The following is a 21348-nucleotide window of genomic DNA, read 5'->3' on the forward strand; positions in this document are numbered from 1 at the left end:
ATTGCTAATTTCAAAAAGTGGAAAAAACAAATATACAGGACATGCAGAAAAAAAAAGATTTTCCACATTGGGGAATATTTCAGAGCCAGCTTGAATGGGATTTTAAAGGACAGTGGGGTTTTTTTTGTGAAAAATAAACAGCTATACTGATGTCAGCCTGACTCCCAGACATAAAGGCATCCCTTAAAATATCTTTAGCAGAATGAGATTCAAACCTGAGAAAATCTTGTCTTGTCTGTCTCCTTCTTTTCATATCCGTGACTCTATCTACTGAAAAGAAGCTTTTCAGTAGATAGAGAAGCTTCTCAGACTGTGGCCCTTTGCGTTTTGCTTACAAACAACATGAAACATTTTGTTTAAATACCTGTTGGTTACTTCTAAACTTTCCTTTCAAATAGCTAAACACTGATGATTATTTTGTTGCTTAAAATAGTGAAATGATCTGAACTGTTTACGGTGCAAGAAAGACGTGTGTTACTCACATCTCCTGTTTATCTCAGCCAGGCCACAGTGGTAATAAACAAGATGACATCCAAAAAGCCTTGAAGTCATGTTTGTGCTGTAGAGTAACAGCTGTCCGGCACTGATAACCACATGGCATGTGTAAGAAACATCCTTTGTACATTTGCTTACATGGAAAGTTATTGAGTAATTATGCCACCATAAGTATTTACAGACTCATAAAGTGCAGATTAAACCCATCTGAGAGAAACGCAGCACCTTGTTTTTTTACTGAGGCAGAAAACCATTTTCAGGATTCGACCTCTACTGTTGTGATATTTGATCTAAATCATTTGTTCCATATTTCTCTGGTGCAGTAAAGTGTGTTGCATTGTGCAAGACTAAAAACTGATGAGAAATGAACAGGTTCTATCTCTGTCAGTGGCGAGAGGTCTCTTCAGTTTGAATTCATCAGTAAAGACTGGCATCCAAATTAGTAGCAAACTGAATAATGTGGATGTCATAATAAGAGTTCATGTAAGTATTTTCCCCCTGAGGGAAAAGAATATGTAATAAACCATCAGCAGCATAAAGTATGCGGACAGGTAAACAACTGACAATTTAAATCTATAACAGATCCAAAGTCTTTTCGAAGGGTTCTCATTCTCAACTAGTTTGGTCCCATTCAGTCAAAACAACATTACTAATGCCAAAGTTTGTTTGCTCTTGGCCACAAAGCCATTTCGAAGTCAGCATTATGGTAGCTTTTCATTATAAGTCTGCACTGTATCCAAGTAGGTGAACTCAGTAATGGTCAAAGAGACTGATAGAAATAGAGCTGAATGAAAGCTGTGAGTCCAGCAATGTGGTGCAATGACATTTGATTTCCAGCAGGAGGCACAATGATTTCAAGCTGTGCCTGCTATGGCTACAGTTTAATGTACATGCTCTGCAGCTGTGTTTTAAAATGAGGCACCACTTGGCATTTAGAAAAAAGCAGGACTTTGATTTTGAGACCTTTGATGGCGAGAAAGAGCCGACATTCCTCTGTTGTGTGCGTTCAGCTCAGAAGTACAATGTGGGAAACTGCTTTAGAAAGACAGCTCTGTGTTCAGTGATTTATGTCTGCTTAAATATCATTCATTCAGAGAGACTGCAGATGAAAAAGCTATGCATCTCAGATCTTCACAGCCCCCAATTCTGATCTGTATTGAGGTTGACCATAACTACGCAAATAGGACTGGGCAGCCTTCGGCACAGAGCAGTGGCACATCAGTAAAGCAAATGGGCCTGGGATGCATCACTGACCGTCTCAGAGACTGCAGCTGGCCTATCTCTTCAGATCCCCAGAAAATGTATTTGTCATCGGATTATTGGACTGGAAAATTAATGTACCATTTCCATCGACCTCATAGGAGACTTCCACCTCAAAGACACGGCAAACAATATAGACGCCACACCTAATTCTGAGGTTTTCAGTCCTCTTGGTGCCACATTTACAGCCTGATAGTGTGGAAATCTGTGCTGTGCTGGTATTATGACATTGTATTGTTTCATTGTGTTGTCCTGCACTCTGTTTTTAGTTTCTTATTAATATGGCACTTAACTCTGATCTTGAACTGCTTACTGTCTGAGTAATGCAACTTGTGTACCAGGAGAGTTGAACTCTTCAACAGTCATATTCAAAAGCGGATAATCTGACAACTCCCACTCTGAAAAAATATATATAGTGGGGAATCACAGATTAACAAATGCCATAAGATTCCCGTTTTTAAACATACCGTTGTGGGGGGAAAAACGTTGATGTATCACATTTTCCACTTGGGGCTGAGTTTAAACACCGTCTGAATCCAAACTGTGCACCCAGATGACCACACGCAGACATGATACACGGATGAGTCATCGTCCCCGGGTGTTGCAATAATCGTCCATTATTCACATGGCTGAGGACGATGGTGAAGGTGGAAGTACACTGGTGTTGGGGGAGTCAGTATGTTAGTGACCAAACGAGCTCCATATTGACCCCAGATCCGTTCGAGCTGCTGACTTTGGAAGAATGAGTGCACTATTTATCTGTCCTACTCATCAGTAACACAAAAGACAGTATAATGGAGATTGCTTTTTTCCATTATTGCCTCCCTGTTAACCATTTTGAAACAAATTCAAATTAACTTAGCTTAAAAATGTGTGTAGTAGACAGAATCAAGAAAATCAAATCCCTTTTTATTGAGCTCTAGCCCATAAATGACAAACTCCAAGTGCTAGCTCACTAAACTGTAATACCAGCAATGCCTGTGGGGAACCAGAATAGAAAAGCCAAAGACCAACTCTTGAGCAAATGTGTTTAAGTGGGTTTTAAAAAACGTGTTAGGCCTCAACTGTCGAGGAAGCACTTGGTGACAATAGAAAGGTCCAGCCCAGTCGGGAAAGTGAAATTGAATGCAGACTAGCATGGGCATCTATCCAGGATCAGAGGACTGCAGCAAACCCTGTGCGCATTAGAGAATGTACTTGCCGACACACATAGTTTCCATAAAGCTGTGAAATGTTTTAAAAATTAGAAAACTGCACTCACTTTCACACACGCCAAGCCTTTAACCATGGAAATGGTGTTTTTATCCCACAATATATAGCAAGGCAAAGATAGCAATGACATATATTCAGTATTTAAAAGGGCCCAAAGGTCCGAAAGAGGGGGGAAAAAAGCTAAAAATATTGTTCCCCACATTTATTTTCATAGTAAATCACGGTTATCATCCAATAATGCAAACAGAAATACAAACAATGCCCTTTCATACAAGCACCTGTCCCCCAAAAACGCCAGATATAAAACAATCTGGTGGTTATCATGCTGTCTTTACATCAGCTTCTCGTTGTCTATCGATTATTCTCTCATTTTTTCTTTGCATATTTCGTTCACCCTTTCTTGCCATATCTCAAACAAACCAGCACAGAATGCACATACACATCCTCCACACATACATCAAATCAGCAGCTATCACACTGACACACAAGGCAGTCCCATCACTGGGTCAGTGGAAGACGGTTGCCATGGCAGCACATCCAGAGCCATGTTGCCGCATGATCAGAAGGGTGATGCTGCTGAACCAGCCCCCTTTCTCTGCTCTGCTCCAGCAGTAATAAAGAAAGACATTATCACAGGACAACGGAAAGAGATAAACTATTATGTTACTCTTGTTTTCAGGACGCCGTATATGAAGCAACTCTAATGATATTGTGTTATTTATGAGGTTACAACATTCGATAGATTTGCCCATTTGCTAATAAAACCATTTATGTACTATTTATTCAAGTCTTATGATAATGTTAACAGCAATGGCTTAAAGCAGGGAAAATAAATTAATCACAGAAATAACAGTGTCCTGAGTCTGTTACAGCTTTAAAGCATTGAATACTCAAGAGCTTACTGCTTTGGTTTAGTAACTGCTTTAAGTGAAAAGGCTTTGATAAACTAACTGTACATGCCCAGCATCAAGCAGCAGACAGATCAAAATGAATCTGGTTGACTGAGTTATGATTCCAAATGATGGCTGTGTCTGCTGGATGATGTATTTGCCGCATTGCATTTGATGTATTGATTTTATTTTAATGTGTTTACAGCCTCCTTATCTATTCCTGAAAAAAAAACAAAGCTAATATAGAAAACTGTATGTGTAAGAGCAACAAATAACAACTGGCACTTAATATTTTTTTTTCAAAAGTTCAAAATGAGTCTCCTGTTATGTTATGGTTATGTTTTATTAGAGGTGAGGTATCTCACATTTTCTATTTCTTATATTAAGAGACTGAGGAAAGGCATAAAAAGCTTTCCTTGTCAAGAAAAAAAAAAAAGACAGAAAAAAGAAAACTGACCTCAGATTCTTGTGGTTATCAGTAGCTCATTATTGAATTTAAGTGCCCTTTGCTCTACTGTAAGAAAAAAAATAATTTGAAAGCAGTCGAAAGGTTAAAACCTATTTGCTTTTCTCCTCTTCCAGTTTAAGGTTTTCAAACTGTTTATCTTCTGACAAAATACAAAAATGAGGCTTTATTTATCCCATTACGTAATTTCTTTAATGAGCATCTGTATTCGACATGAAAAGCTTGCTTACATGAATGCTTACATACACTACAGCTGAATGTCTGTAAAACATCAACCATAACTAACTCAACACCACTAAAAATCAGACTGAATGCTGAACAGGAGTCATAATGTAAATACCAGATACGGAAACAACCGCCATCAATATAATGTGATTACTGGTCCACTCATAAACCAGCCTCTCAAAATATGGCTTTTAACGGGATGATAGCATATAAGTGATGGTTAAAAACTGGCAATATGGTGTGAAGAAGGCAGCCGCAGGAAACATTTATGATTCCTGACGTGGTCAAGCCTAAATAAGAAGCCAGCTCAACACACTAATGTAAGCTGAAACACAGCAACTCACTTCCTGAGTAGTGCTAGTGAAATGAGAAAAACTCTTGTTAGCTTCACTGCCAGCCAACATTTTAAGCAGACATGGAGTCTACTGAGGACAAAATGGAAAATGATGTACAATTTTGTTATTACACTGTATGTAATTATGGCAATTTTAGTTGTAACTGAATGTAAACATCCTTTTAGGAGAGAACAGTCAAGAAGAAAACTTGCAGAAATGGGAAATGGACTGGTACTTCTTTACCTCTACTAAATTTTGAGCACTCAAAAGTCTCATTTGCGCAATCACACACACATTCATACAGTGCTTTTATCTATACCTAATGGAGAAGAGGAGGTGAAGACAAGATCTAAGTGCTTTCAGGATTGCCATCTTGGTGTTCTGAAACCAGATGCGTCGAGTGAGGGTGGATTTGGCTAAGAAACACAGAGAGCATGCGTGTCCATATGGTAGTAACTTCAAAATCACAAGGTAGGGCCTCTTTAAAGCTCAGCCTGCTTGATCATTCTTTTTGACCGCAATTTATAAAATTACCTCATGTTTTAAACAGCACCTGAAACTATTAACTGAGATGACAAAGCAAGGAAGCTGAGGATTAGAAGATATGCTTCACTTTTCCAGGATACTCTGAGTGTCTCTTCTTCACTCACATTTTTTCAAGTGTTTATACACCATTCTGCATTTAATCATTAGTTATTATTAGTTTCTTGCTCTCTTCTTCTACTGTCTTTTTTTTCCTGTCTTCATGGCAGGTGGGTGCCCCTCCCTGAGCATGGTTTTGCTGGAGGTTTCTTCCTGTTAAAAGGGAGTTTTTCTTTCCCACTGTCACCAACTGCTAGGGAGCCATCTGACTGTTTGTATTTTCCTCTGTATTCGTTTAGGGTCTTTAAGTTACAGTAAAAAGAACTTTGAGGTGAATGTTGTTGCAATTTGGTGTTATTTAAATTAATTAAATTGAAGTAAACTGGATTGCTGAGCTAGAGATGCTAGACTTCATTGTTCCTATAGGGCTCAGAAATCCAATAATGCCATTCCATCTCCTTTGTATTAGTGATTTGACAAAAACGATGGATTAGATCACAGCAAAGTCTGCCAGATTGTCTTTGTTCCACAGAGTGTAAAATATCAGTGTACAAACATTGATTATGAAGTGTTAAGTCATTAATATTTCATTAACTGTAGGTGAACACTGCACTGTTGGATGGCTTAAGATTAGAATGGTGACAAATAGAAGCAGCAGAACTGTACCTGTATATCCCCAGATCGTCTTGTTTGTCTTTAGAGAGGGTATGTATCCTTTCTTTGTAATTAAATTAGGACAAACCAGCTTATGATTAGGTTACATGTTGCAGCTTTCTCTCAGACTTCTCCTGTCTGAAGAAGGCTGGAGCTGATGAGGAGACTGACTTATGTATCAGGTTATTGATGATGAAGACACACCGTAGCAGTGATAATGGTCTTTGTGAACATCTTATGTAAGCAGTGCTCCCTGGTGTCGATTAATCAATATCCATTACACCTTGACCAATGTGCTGCAGTACCATTAGACTAGTTAGTCTTAACAACATGCCTTTTGTTTTATAATTTTTACAGTTGACTCAGTTTTCCATTTCTAGCCCATTTCTCTTGAGCCTTCAGGATTTTCTTTACATGATCTAAGTATTACATACTACAACTGCATTAGTGATTTGACATTCTCAATGTGCCATTCATATTTAGCTGATTATATGGGTGCTCATTTCAGATCAATACGTTTTATGAAAATGTAAAACTGGGGCCTTACTGAAAGGGGAGCAGAAATGGCACCTCTCCTTACAGTCGATTTTCAGTGGGTTTCCATGGTTACGCGGGAGGAGCCTGATCTATTTTCAAGAGCTGGTAGCTTCTCAATGAGCTGAACTGTAAGTGTGTGACAGGGGATGTGGAGTAAATGCAAATGCATCACAGAATACTGTAAAAAAAATTAATAAATAAATAAATTAGAGCATGTGCTGCAGCGCCTGCTTCAGAAACTGGATTAGCTTGTTATCTACACCAAAGGGTGTTGGTATGTTTATGTGGCACAATTCATTCTTGGTATAGAGCACTAGCACCCTATTATTTCTGCAGTCACGTCCAAGCCAACAAACCAGAAGGATTTCAACCTTCCAACTACAGTATAAGCACGAAAGTTAGTCACGTTAGAGAGAAAACAGCGCAAAATATTTCTGTTTCCTGGTATGTTTTGTAGACTGAGTGACCTGTTATTACGCATAACAGGAGGCATATCCATAGCATGCTTTGGGTATAAATGGTAAAAATGCTCTATGGGGACCCGTTTTTCCCATCAAGAGTTCTTCCAGTCACCTTGAAAGCATGTCTAGGGATTGCTGACTTTGGTGGCCTAAAACAGAGAGCATGATGAGGCATTCTAAAACTAGTGTTACATAAAATGATTAGCATCTTTGCTGCCTGCGGTGTCAAAAAGCAGAGGTGACGCTCTCCGCTCACCTCTCTAATGAATTTGAAACACCCCAGCAGAGCTACTGCAGCGAGAAACAAGGAGAAATACAGGGCAGATTTAAATGGACTTTTTAGTGCATGGATGTTACTGTGAGGAATGGACCCATTTGACATAATCCCCGTTTAATCCTGGCCTTATCAGCTTTATGCTGTTTGATCATTTTTCACCTCTCTCCTTCAAATTAACCATCTATCTTTACTTGTGAAGCCAGTTCTCCATGTTAATTTCATTTAGCCCTGTTCTAGTTTGCATTTTCTTCTTCTATGCTCCAATTTCTACTCATCTAAACTGTGCCTCACTTCCTCTCGTCTCCTTAGTGCACATAGTAAGAACGTGACCTGGCATGCAGGGCCTTTGGAGTGCTCCAGAGAGCTTAAGTCCCACTGCATGTGCAACCGTGATAAAGCTGCTACACTGGAGAAGTGTCCTGGATTCTTCCCCTCTCTCTCACGCTCACTGTCAGCTGTCAAGTTGTGAGTGGGAATTAGATAAAGAATGTAAGATGAGGGAATCACGGAAGATGGAAAGTGAGTGAGAAGATGAGCAAAAAAACTGCACAGGTGCAGCTTTCTACATATGTCATCGGAGCTATTTAGTGCACTTGTTTATACTGTTTACACAGAAATGAGGGAGTGTTTACTGTGTGACTGAGAAAGCCCCAGATAACTTCTCTCCTCAGTGATAAAGTTAAAAGAAGCTTTCCACACGGTCAGCAAAAACAGGCTCAGACAATGTCTCGGGCAGTTTGAGAAGTCCTTAAAGTGCAAGAAATACCAAACATGTCTATAGAGATTGCTGATGAAAGCTCTCTGATAAGCCTGCCAAGCAACATCAGGCTCCAGCAACAAAGAGAAATTCATGATGTCGACGTGAAAAGTTTCCTTCATGAAGGTTTTTTTTTTTTTGACCAGCAAAATATGCACACATTTGCAAATGAGGACTGATAGTATCAGGTAATGTCCAGCATTTCAAGAAGAGTGCCTACTTATTAAAATGCAGCTGAGCTTCTCATTGACCTTCCTTAAGTCAAAAGATGGAGGACAAACCAGTATGCACCATTTGCAGCAAACTATTGCTTCATGTTCTCATTTTTTAAGTGCTCTTACCCGTTAGCCAGGTTGTCATCATCATCATCTGGCAGGCTCTTCCCTAGAAGGTCAGTGTCACTCAGGTAACCAGACTTGAGATCGGGATCATCAACATCAAGGCTTTCTATGAGCTCAATACGAGACGTGCTGTTGAGTCGACTGGAGCAGCGAGCAGGCATTGTATGGGCTGTGTACTGGGAACCACTCTTACTTCCCTGGTATCCGCCACCTGTGGAGGATGGGGCATCGCCAGCTTGAAGACGAGGGCTGGCCTGGCCGTGGCGCCAGGAAAGAGGTGATGAGCGGTTGGATAGGCTGGATATGCTGCGAGCATTGGTTTCATCGCTGTCATAGCCCACATTACTGCTGTCCAGACAGCTAGAGGGACACACAGGGAGAGGGTCAGGGTGGTTTACAAACATGTTCAAAGCAATTGGTTAAGAGTCTTGTCCCGAAAGAAACATAAAAGAAAGACTCCAGATGTGCACAGCACACCCAGAAAACTTCTCTCTTTTTTCTTCTGAGTTTCTCTTCAAAGAAACCAACAGTGGCATTCAGTCGCTCTTGACCTAGATACACCAGTTGTGTTGTATCAAGTTCAGGGAGTAAAACTAGAAAAGATGCTGCTTAGGAGAAGACTAAAAGACGGATAAATTGCTATCTCTGTGTTGCATTGCATATAGCATTTCTCTCTCTTCTCTCTGTTTCTTCAATATACTGCTTTTGTGTACCAGGAAGTATTCCAGGATAGCAAGGACTCTGCTTTTCAGGACCACACACAGGAAATTTTAATAAAATTTTTCTCTGTTGTAAGTGGGTCAGAATTAGAAACGTCCTCCAAATGGCTAGGAGTGTCTACTGTGTCTGTCGATTACATAACGAGATGAACCGAGTCACCCAAATAAATATTGCAGTGCCCACGACCATGCAAGTATTTTTATCCATTCTTCGTGGATAATTCATCAACCTGAAGGCTGAGAATTTCTGCATTTGTCAGTGACTTTAAAATACTATGATGATGAAAATTACAGGACAGTCCTGCAAGCAGCCATTAAGTCTCAGGTCAGTCATTGATTAACTGAAGCCCTTTTGATAGCTGCCTAAGAAAAATTTAGCGTGCAATCGCACAAATGATTATTTACTATAATCACAACTCTTTGTTTAACAATATGTTTCAAAGAGGTTGAGCAGAGTAATTACATTAAAACTAAAAAGCTTTAAAGCAGCACTTCTCAACTTTCTGGTATAATAACAGCCATCACTAAACAAGATTAAGTTTATGAGCCAAACAGCCTCTTTAAACATCTAAGACAGAATAGTATCGCCCTGTGATAGTTGGGATAGACTCTGGATGGATAGAACTGAAAGCATTAGTGCTAAACTTTTCCATATCTGTTAGTCTCTAACTCCGTCAATTATTTTGCAGGTAGTTTATAATCAGTGCCATGATGCACATGTGGGTGTTTAGAACTAAATCTTTGTTATAGATAAGACATAAGACATTACTTATCCAAGAGAGTTTTAAAATATAGAGGCAATGGGTTTGGTGTTAAAATTATGTAAGAAGAAGGAAGGTAAGAAAATAGGGAAGGGCTGCAGCATTTTTTTAAACATGTGGAAACATAAATGGAAATGCAGCACATAAGGCAAAAACAGATTGTACAGGTCAATAATGCTGAGGTCTGGACTCTGGGGAGGCTAGTTCATGATTGTATCTTTCTGTTTAGTTATGCTTTTATTTTTTTGGCAGTGTGTTTAGGATCACTGACATGTTGAAAAATGAAGCAATTTCTAATCAGATGCTTTCCAGATGATATTGGATCAAAATCTGGTATTTTATAAGACCAACACCTTTGGGTGAAATGCAGCACTAAACCATGACACAAATGCAATTATCTGTACAGTTATCTGTAGACACTGACTGTTTTATTTCTCCCCTGACCTCCTCCGTACATACTGACAATGATTTGATTGTCATCAAATTGCCATTTGTTTTCATCACTCAATGTGACCTGTTGCCACTGATTTTCAGTCTAGTATTTGTGTAATTTGTTATCCCTCAGCCCTTTCTCATTGTTTCCCTTGCTGAAAAATAACTTGAGAAGATTTTTGGTAACACTTTAGCAAACACTCGCTGGATCAACTGAAGGTCAGTCTAATCTCTCTAAGTCTTATCTCAGGTTTTTTTTTTTTTTGTTTCTCTGCTGTAGATAGTTTTTTAGGCCTGCCACTTCTTCTTTTGTCCTCAAAACTGCACACCATGCAGATATATGCCACCAAGGATAACCTTCTTGGTGCAATAAACCAATTTTCTGTTATCTTGTTACCAAGTGGCAACACTGTAAGCAGCCACAATACAACTGCTTACACGTGATTATGTTATGTATCAATCCAGCAGGGTCTAAGTGTGTTTTTTTCACTTTAAACTGACTTTAATAAATGGATTTATCTCATAATTTTATCAATACATGTATATATATACTTTACTTACCTATGGCTCATCTGGGAGCCCCGCAGACTTGTCATTGTATCTTCTAAATTCTGGCGTAGGTCAAGGACATTCTGCACAGTCCGCTTCCTCTGGGACTCGGGGTCTGTGGGTGAATGATGCAGAAGCAAAGGTTATAAAACATTTAGACGATCACAATAAAAACCAGACACACGGTGTTCTGAGCTTAGTTTTTAATGTTGAGTCATCTCTATATGCATGTTCTTCCTTTTATTATTTGTATTTGGACTACTGTGACCTGCATCCTCTGTGTAAGAACATCTCCCATGCTTGTTCGCATCATTAAGCAGACAAATGTTACTCCATAGGCAGCTTCACCATGGCAACCCCTGCTCTACCCCCCACTGAACTGATGTGGTACAGCCTAAAAATGCACCATTGGAAGGCTGTCATTGACTTCGACCTGCCGCCAGGGGGATTCATGCCACACCAGGATCGCTTTTACTTTCTTTCTAGAGATTTTCTGATCTGCTGAGCATTACCTCAGAGTCACTCGGTTCAAGTAATACAGCTAACTATAAGCTGAACTGCAGCCAGAACAGTTTCAGTGAAGGTCAGCTTATTTGGACTATACTCTGTGCACTGCAAAATATAGAGTCAGTGGGTTGTGACCGTGTCAAATCAATATTACAGTACAATTAGGAGCGCTGTTGTGGTAGCTGTAACAAACGAGAGAAACCCCCTGTCACACAAATGCAGGAAGTTGGGATTTTCCCCAGCAATGTTGAGGCAAAAACCCTCAGGCAGAAAGAAATTAATATTCACTGTATTAGCTGCAAAAGCTGAAGCAGTGTAAAAGTGTAAAGTGTGTAAAGTGTGCGTGTTAGTCCCCATAGGGAAATAGTTCCTCTGCATTTAACCCATTCACCCAGTGAAGCAGTGGGCAGCCGCCAGTGCAGCGCCCGGGGAGCAGTGTGTAGGGACGGTACCTTGCTCAGGGGTACCTCAGGGTAGCGGTTCAGTGGAGTCGAACCCCCGACCTTCCGATCATGGGGCCACCACTCTACCTACTGAGTTATCCCTGCCCCTCGCAGAGGCGAGGATGTCAGGGGACCAAAAGACAAATCATATGCTCGTCTCATAAGTAGATATTGAACTAAATCAGCAGAGCACACAGAGAGTGAATTCTAAGCCTCAATTTGAGTTTACAAATTGAAATGCACTATTGTGATTTTTGCAAGTCAAACTAAAGCCTTGTTTACTTTGCCACTCTGAAAAAACACTGAGCTTTCTGAATGGTGTGTTCTTCGGGGTTCTATAATATACAGTAGCTACATATGTTATCTGCAAAAAAAGGACAACAACTAATTTATAAGCACACAAGAGCTGGTCCAGAATGTCCAGAATGAAATATTGATTTCATCTTTAGTGCTATTCTGACAGAAAACTGTCTGGCTCTGGTAGCATTTTTTGAGTAAAGATTGCAGTGCAGCTGGAATGCTACAGTACAAACTGCAGCTAAAGTCAGCCAAGAATTCACTCCATTGTTCCCCATATAAAAGATACTCAGCAGTTCTTGCTATTGCCAAAAGAAAATAAAAACATTTTGGACACTTTTGAACACTCATTATTTTTCATTTTATTACATACATGTAATCATCTTCTTGCACAATTGCTAATCATTGAGTGTTTATAATCTAAAACATTGCTTTGAGAGATTCCTAGCAGATTAGACATGGATTTCAAATAAAAATGCTATATAGTCAACATGCTGTTCTTTATCTGTTTGTAGTCTAGTGGCCTTCTTCTAAACACTATACTCTGGGAAAAGCATAGGTTTCACGTGACCCCAAATAGTTTTAATATATTTGATATTATCAGAAAGAAGATTAATATCTTGAAATTGCAATGCTAACACAAATATGTCCTTAATATGAGATCAGCAGAGGTGTCCACTGAGCAATGAATCTTTTTGTCATATTGCATTCTTATTCAATCTTCTCATTTCCTTTGCGATTAATTCTGGGGGAAACACTTCAGCAGGAATGCTAGACACAAAGTGCCCATGTGAATCACATCTGCTGTGAGTATTAGATTTATGTGTTGTGTTCTTGTTTAGTAGTGGTGTGGTACCCTGCATTGCAGTTGGATGGAAAAAGGGAAACTCAGACAGAATACTGAAGCAGATCTGAAATGGGAAAGTCCTATGAATGATGCAACATCTCAGGAGATACTCCATATACTCACAATGTAGGAAAAGATAAAAGTTTGGAAAGACTCATTCTAAAATAGCTAGAGGTCCTCAGTAATTAACCTTACAAACACTGGTAGATTAACAACAAAGGAACCGCATGTTGCACCAAGTCACCAAGAAATACAACAGCAGGGTCTTGCAGTCTTCTTCAACCTCCACATTTCACTTTTATGCCTGTTCAGGGGGTTAAATTTCACATGGAAATATAAGAACTGGACAGAAAGAGGAAAAAAAGGTTTTTGCTTTAGGGCAAAAAGGAAGGGCAGAATCTTTTTGCAGCTCACATGAACCTTCTTATTTCAAAGGCAGATGTAGTAGATGACAACTGGAAAATATTTATCTTTCTAAGAAAACATGAACTGTGACTAATGGTGCAAAAAAAAAAAAAAAAAAAAGGTTACCAGTCATTGTTAAACAATCTATCTTTGTGGAGTGGTGAAAATACATACAACCATTTAATCTCTAGTTCCTACCTTTTCAAAATATTGTGTAAGAGGAAAAGTGCCTTTGCTTCTTCATTTAAAAAAAATTAAAAATGTATAAAACACAGGTATGTGCAACAGAATATTGGGGCTACATTAAGAAAAAAATGTTAATCTTTTTGAGATTAAAGTAGAAGTTTTGAGAAAAGTCCAAAGTCAAAAATATATTTTGAGAAAAAAGTCTAAATCCTATTTTGTGAAAGTCAAAATTTTGAGATTACAGTTGTTGTTTCAAGACAAAGTCCCACGGCTCCTACACCCTCTACATGCCTTGTGTAGAGTTTGTGAAATCGTACTTCAGAATCAGTTTTAGTGGTGGTGATAAGTATAAGGGCACTGATAATATGGTGCAGAAAGCTGTATCTGGTCAGATGGAGAAACCACACAAACATGAAGAGTTGGCAGTTTGGTACAAAATGAAATAGCTGGCAATGGACAGATGCAAGGATACCAACACTTACACCCTCATGCAATAAATAGGATGGACGTTGTATCACATGACAGCTGATCAATTTGTCTACACACAGCATTTTTTAGAGGCTATAGCAGCCGTGGCATTTTGTCTTGAAACAGCAACTTTGATCTCAAAATTTCTGCTTTATTCTCAAAATGATCAATACAATTTTTGTTTTTCTTACTGTGGCCCTAATACTCCTTTCTAAGTATGAGATAACAAGTGTTTCCCACTATTACACTAGAAATACCACCTTAAAAGAAGTAAAATGAGAATGATAATGTGGCCTTTAAAAAGTTACCCTCATGATAACCTGTGTAAAAGTGAACTTCTCTGACACTTGCGTGCCTCTGTAGCTTCAACAAAAAAGGCAAACATAACCATAATCTCTAGATCCGCTGTGATAGATATAGACCACTGCTTCATTTCTGAAGATCTGGCATGACAGATTCCAATTATGACAAAATGAGATTTGTTCATCCCCATGTTGTCTAGGGTAGATGGGTTTTATCAGATGTATTTCTGTCTGTACTACTCTACTATTTTGTGGACTTCTTGTATGTGCTTTACGTTGAAAATAATGTAATGCAACTGATTTTTTAATTTATTCCTGCTCTATTCCAAATTCTGCTGCTCTGTGAAGCTATTCTAGATCTGAGGAGGGAGTTTTTTATGTATCCATGTGCATGAAACCTTGCCTTGTGATGAGGAAGTGGTATGTACAGTAATGCTCCAGTGTCCTGCACAAACATAAATGGTTAAATTAATAAATTACCCTATTAACTAAGATGACCATTCTTGCCCTATTGGAAAACAAAGAGACCCACTATACTCATAAATAAATGCATCCTTTCAAGGAGCTCATAACGAGAGATGCTGCTGATGCAGAGCACATTAACCAGGCCTTGAATGTACTGCAGACATGAAAAGAAATATTTGTAGTAACAGGCATGTTCACTGTAAAAGTTCTGTAAACTGGTAAAACATAACATTCTGTTATAACTCTGACACTGCTGTCTTCAACCCAAAACAATGACATTACTACTGTAACATGAAAATATTTTTTCTCAGTTTCTTGCTTATTAATTCTTCTTCGATGCTAAAACTTAAATGTCTTTCCGTGTTTCCATGTATCCTTTTTCTGGAAGGCTATTTTTCTTTTCACAGTTCATTAAAATGATAAAACAACTTTTTCAAAAATGCCTTCCATTTGAGCCAGAGGAATACAGAAATATCAGCCTCAAGCACTGAGCTGCAAATTTAAGCTAATAAAGCAGATATGGGTGTGGTGCCGAACCTCCAGAACTCTTAGCAATTTTGGTTGTGGCTCCACAGTTAATTACACAAAAGGGATTCAAGCAGCTGACATGTATAATATCCAGCACAGTATAAAGTTCCCACTGGTCTCTGCAGTATGTAAGTGTAACCAGTATGAATGATAAATGTCCACATACTAATGAAGCGTGGATAACAGATCGAATCATTACAGATGTGTTCATTAAGACGCAACAGCAAACATGATGATGTTGAGTTGAATGGAAGAAGACATTCTTGCTTGTCTGTCAATGTATATAAGAGCAAAGATTAGCAGTTGTGAAATACACACACTCCAACATGCCATTTTATACATCTCACGATTAGATTTGGTGTTCAGTGCATCCAAATTAGATTATAATTAGATACACAACACACCTGCAATTAAATACAAAGCTATCTATTTAGAAAATAAACAAATACAACATCTAATCATCAGAATTATAATCACCGCTATATTATAATCAACACCTGTATTAATCATAAAAGCTTTCCCAATACAAAACCTGACCTACAACCTCCACAGACAAAGACATTTTCTTTGCCATTTGCAGTGTAGTAGTACACTGGGTGGAAGCCGTCTGTCAGTGCTCTGCAGATGAATGAAGCTGGGAGGAGGCTAAATGTGTGTCTCTGTGCCTAAAAGGAACTTAATATGGCATGCTGTTATTCCCATTTCTGGTTTTTGGAAGCATATGTGGAGAAGCTGATGGACCCTCGAGTGCATCTGCACATGTTGCCATAAATGAGAATCTTTCGGAAGGAGATCAGCCTGTTGGTAATAATCCACAACTCCCCCAGGCCTAATGCAATCAGGCAGCAATGTTATGACTACAAGCGAAAATATTTCACACGCCCAAAACCAAAGCACATAAACCTGAGTAGCATGCTAGAGGAATAAGAATCATTTCAGCTTCATGTTAAAATGCTAAACAGTGCCTGTATTCAATAAAATAAGAGTAGCATGCTTTGCAAGCATGAAGATGTCTTTGTGCTTCCCCCCCCCCCAGTTGGTGAGCTGTGTAAAATCCGTTCAGGGGAAATGTGGATCGGGAGCAGCAAGCAGGTGCCGTGTGGTGGCTGTTTCAAAGGGGGGCGTGTTGCAGATTTGGTTCATAGCACATCGTATTTGAGAAGCCCAGTGGTGGCAAAAGCATTAGGGCTTCTTGGCTGTACTCACCTAACATCTGACTGAAGAGCAGCTGCTCCAGGTCACCCAGCACTGTCACCACCAGCTCTGGGTCCACTTTCAGGAAAGGTTTGTCTGCTCCTTCTTCTCCTTGACCCTTGGCACTGCATTCCCCTCCAGCTCCAGCTCCAGGTTTCTTTCCATTGGCCTTTGCCTTACTGGACAGGATCTCATCATCTGATTTTCCATCCTCAGGTGCTTTGCTCAAAGGCTTCACTTCAGCGTAAGGACCACGAGGTATGCGGCTCTGCTTGTTCAGGGCAGAGGGAGCAGCCAGAGGGCTAAAGGGCTTGGGTTTGCCTTGGAACAGTGAGTGTTCAGATTTGGATAGGTTTCGGGAGAGAGGGGCACCCCCTCCAGCACTGCTGCCACCCCCTGCTGTCTTTGGCTTGCCCGTTTTGATCTGCCCTGTTCCAGGCTTGGCCATGTCATCACACCACTTTGGCTCATAAAGGTGTAACTTCTTCTCGGCGTCAGTGAGCACAGCCAAGTTTGTCATAGACCTCTGTTTGCGGAGATTAGAGGGCACTGGTATCCTGCCCTCAGAGCTACCTGCCCGGTAAACCTTTAGTTCTCCCCTCTGTGTGCTCTGGGGCACTCCAGACTTGGCCCTCTTAGCTGCCATACCAACTCCTTTGCCATCTGCTTGGCCGTATGCCTTTGTGCTATCCGTCCTTTCCATCTTTAAATCTCCTTCTCTGTCTTTCACACTATTTCCAAGCATTCCTCCTGCATGAGACCATATCAAAAAGCATCAGGAGGAAGAAAACAGGCTTCTACACTTCCTTCTCTTTGTGCAAAATTATATATAGAAATGGTCCATTTAAAGCAATCCTGCAGCCTTTCCTTCCTCTGTCTCCCTCTGTCTCCTTTTCTTCCTGACAGGCTGCTGCTGCTGCAGCTGTTGCAGTGCTGCCCAGGCGCTCCCTTTCTCTCCTTCCTTTCAGTCCTCCTTTCCTCTTTTTTCCCACAGTCCTCCCTTCAGCACACCCTCATGCCGCTGAACCGCGCAGCAGCAGAATGACAGCGGCGGAAGACGCAACAGTGCACCCTCCTCCCCTTGCTCTCTGCTGCCTCTCCCTCGCCTCCGCCTTCCCTCCCATCCTCCCTCCTCCTTCCCTCATTTTTCCTTCATTTAAAGATGCTTCGCTGTGTCTCAGCAGAATATGTAAAATACAACAGAATGAGGAAAATAGATCATGTGCGGCTTTTTTTAAACCGGCACAATTTTCCTCTAACACAGCACGTTATCGCACCATCTCCTCTGGTTCCTTTGTTCTTCCCCTCCCCCTTCTTCACTCACTGTTAACGTGGTGCATGAATTGTTCTAGTGGAGGTGTTATTAATGTGTTAAGTGATATCCATTTACATATGTAATTACATCCTATAGCATAAATTAGGATGGCTGCCAGATTGCAACAAAAGGAGGAACCTCTTCATTATCTACAGGATTTCTATTTCTTTAAGATATCTATTCTTGATTTATGCCAAAAAAAGATTAGTGGACCTTTAGTCATACTATATCAACAATAAGCACAAAAGCATTTAAACTTAATGTCAACAGACGAAATAAGGAAATGTAACTGAATAGTTTTGTTCACTGCTTGAAAAAAAAAAAAAAAAAAAAAAAAAAAAAGAGGAAATATGACTTAAAATGTAGTGTATCTGCCAAAAGAGTGACTTCACTTTTGCAGACTGGGAAAGCAACAAGATGTGCCAGTGTAAGCAAGTAACACACCCAAAACCACACTTTGGAAATATCTTTACGTCACCAAAAGATGCATTTAAACACACACACACACACACACACACACACACACACACACACACACACACACGCAAACATGCATGCACGCACACACTTCAAATTGCAACTCCAGTCACATCATTTTGTGCAGGGCTTATTTGCTGACATACAAGTATAATCGTCATTCAGTATTAGACACAGCAGTCTCTGAAGAAGATTCAGGAGGCTCAGGCTCTGCAGAACTCTCATGCAGGCTGCTCTATGGAAATACTCTTTCGAAAATGCTGCATGTCATCCACGCCAGATATGCACAACCACAGCTGCCAAAAACCCCCACAAACACTTAACTGTGACAATGAGAACATGTTGATATGTAATCATTCTATGAAATAAAAAAAAATCCTTTAAAGTACACAATTCACTTAACCAGCATGACTAAAAAAAAATGCTACATGGTGCAAATCCACCGGATATGTTTGACCTGCTTGCTTAAGTGTGGAGAGGGTTCAACTCCAACTCTCACAATAGGCTGGCAACACACTCCAACGCCTTTTTTATTAGGCTTTCAGAGCACCTGGGGTGGCTCATGGACTAGCAACCCTGTTTGATCTGGCAATTAGCTTCTGGAACAATGTCAACTCTTGTTCTTCCTCATCACGAGATCCAAGCCTCCCTGCCTGACTTGCGATCACTGCCGGTGACCTCACTCTTGCGATGCAGTGAATAACTGGTTTGTTTAGGGAGTAGGGATTTCATAATGAATCATAGGATCACAAGCCCCCTATGCATAAAGATTGCATCAGACATTGACAAACTGAATACTTTCTACCAAATGATGTTGAAAGTCCCTTAAGTGGGCCAACTAATTAATTTGGACCAGAGAGGAATAATTCAACATCAACTTTAGAACAAACAAAAAACATTTAGAGTATAAATCCCATTAACTTTATTTAAAAATTTTGTCCAGATATGGTCATTCCCTCTCAGAATTAACGGTTCTTTTCAATTTTATCTAGTAAGTTTCTGGTTTACGACATTGTTAACCCTTTTACACATAGTGGTCAATACAGTGGACCTCTATTCAAAGGCTGTTTTCTTGTATTTGTGTCAGTGTTGATGGTATACTTGCACATAAACCACTACATTGGACACTGATGTGTCACTCCATACCCTGCCACCCACTGGTCGTTTAATGTTACTATAGATGTGTGACGTGTTTCATTGTAATTATTGTTATTTAACCCTGTCATGCATGAATTATGACAACCTCAATCAGGATTTTTTCTTAAGTATTTTTATTCATCTTTTCATGCCTAAAAATGAATAAAAATACTTTAGGAAAAAAAATCCTGATTGAGGTTGTCATAATTCATGCATGACAGGGTTAATTATGTTAGCATGCTGAAACTAACATAGAAACAAACTTAACATCTAAATAAAGTTTTGACTGGGTTTATATGCAAAAACCCTTTTTGCCTGATGCAGGATTTATGGCACGTCATATGTTCATTTGCTTAGCTCTTTGGCAAAACAGCGGGAAAGATTCCGGGAATGCAAGCCGCACAGATGCTGTGAAGACATATTTGTGAGCAAGCCTCCAAAAAGCCAAGAGAGGCCCGATGGTGCTAAATAAGATAAGATAAGATAGAACTTTATTAATCCCTCGGGTGGGTTCCTCTGGGAAATTCGACTTCCAAAAAGCACAGCAACGACCGAAGTTACAGTTACAGAATTGTTATATATATATATATATATATATATATATATATATATATATATATATATATATATATATATATATATATATATATATATACACACACACACACACACATATATATATATATATATATACACACACATATATATATATACATATATACACACACATATATATATACACACACATATATATATACACACACACACACACACACACACATATATAAATACAGAGACAAATATAAATAAAATATACAAAGGGGATAAATAGAATAAATAGGAATAAAAAATAAAAAATAAAAAAAATGCTTGTGCAGGTAGATTGCAGAGACTTCATAACAAAGATAAAATGTACAGATACCAAACACTGGTTGTAATGTACAGATTTCATTGTTTTTAATTAATAGTTTTGTTATAGATTTCCTTGGTGGTAGCTAGGATAAACGTTGAATTAATACCAGCATTACAAACATGAATAAGTCCGATTACTGGAAGTTACAGTTTTTTTACAGCCGCTAGGACACATTTCACAATACTTAGGTCACTTTTGCAAAACTCTTCACACAATTCTCCTAACTGACCTTCAGCTTGGCAAAGCAGGTCATTTCACATTCAAAATGCACTACAACTACCAAAACACTTTATTCAGGTCTCAAATAAACTCATTCTTCCAGAACACTAGCAAAGGTTGACAGCCGACAAACACACTTTGTCACTCACAAAACAATGACCTAAAAAACACTAACAACATGTAGCATTACACAGTGTTTTCTTGTGTAAAACAAGGACACATCTCTGTTTATAATTTCAATATATGTTACTGGAATGAATCAGACATCATGCAGAATTCGTTAATATTTGTTTATGTATTTTTATTTTTTTGCACTAAGTAATCCCAAAATACAAGAATTTGTATACACACCATCCACTGATACACATACAATAGTAATGCTAATCTACTCGGTCTTCTCCATTTGGCCACAGGTTCTCATCCACATCACATCTTATGTCATCTAGGGCAATACACCTAGGAAATAATCTTCTGGCTGCCAGAATTGAAGGAGTTGAAAAACTGAAGGAGTAACACCTGTGTAGATGTTCATCTACAATGAGAATCAGCTGTGGCTGGTTAAACTGCATTTTTAGATTTAAAATATGTTTCAATAAAATATTGCTGTTGGATTTTGCTGTCTTTTTAGTTTTTGCATTGTGTTATTGTTTTGGCCATAAGTTTAACAGTTTTGAAAACAGTATGTAAGCACA

The 21348-nt window shown here is 39.2% G+C and overlaps 1 protein-coding gene across 8 annotated transcripts in view; it reads right to left on the bottom strand.

The window, feature by feature from the left end:
- Positions 1 to 21348, bottom strand: part of nav1b (neuron navigator 1b) — a 71059-nt gene that overhangs the window by 27560 nt on the left and 22151 nt on the right. For 6 of the 8 annotated variants that reach the window (XM_076884269.1, XM_076884270.1, XM_076884273.1 and 3 more), the window contains exons 4-5: positions 10966 to 11068; positions 8493 to 8852 (exon numbers count right to left, since the gene is read on the bottom strand). In XM_076884269.1, coding sequence (XP_076740384.1) covers positions 8493 to 8852; positions 10966 to 11068 — 463 coding nt within the window. Of the gene's footprint in view, positions 1 to 8492; positions 8853 to 10965; positions 11069 to 16607; positions 17622 to 21348 lie in introns of those variants that run through there. The other 2 variants (XM_076884276.1, XM_076884274.1) reach the window with 1 other exon arrangement.

The sequence above is a fragment of the Maylandia zebra genome, linkage group LG5, assembly GCF_041146795.1.
Source record: "Maylandia zebra isolate NMK-2024a linkage group LG5, Mzebra_GT3a, whole genome shotgun sequence".
Classification (NCBI taxonomy): Eukaryota; Metazoa; Chordata; class Actinopteri; order Cichliformes; family Cichlidae; genus Maylandia; species Maylandia zebra.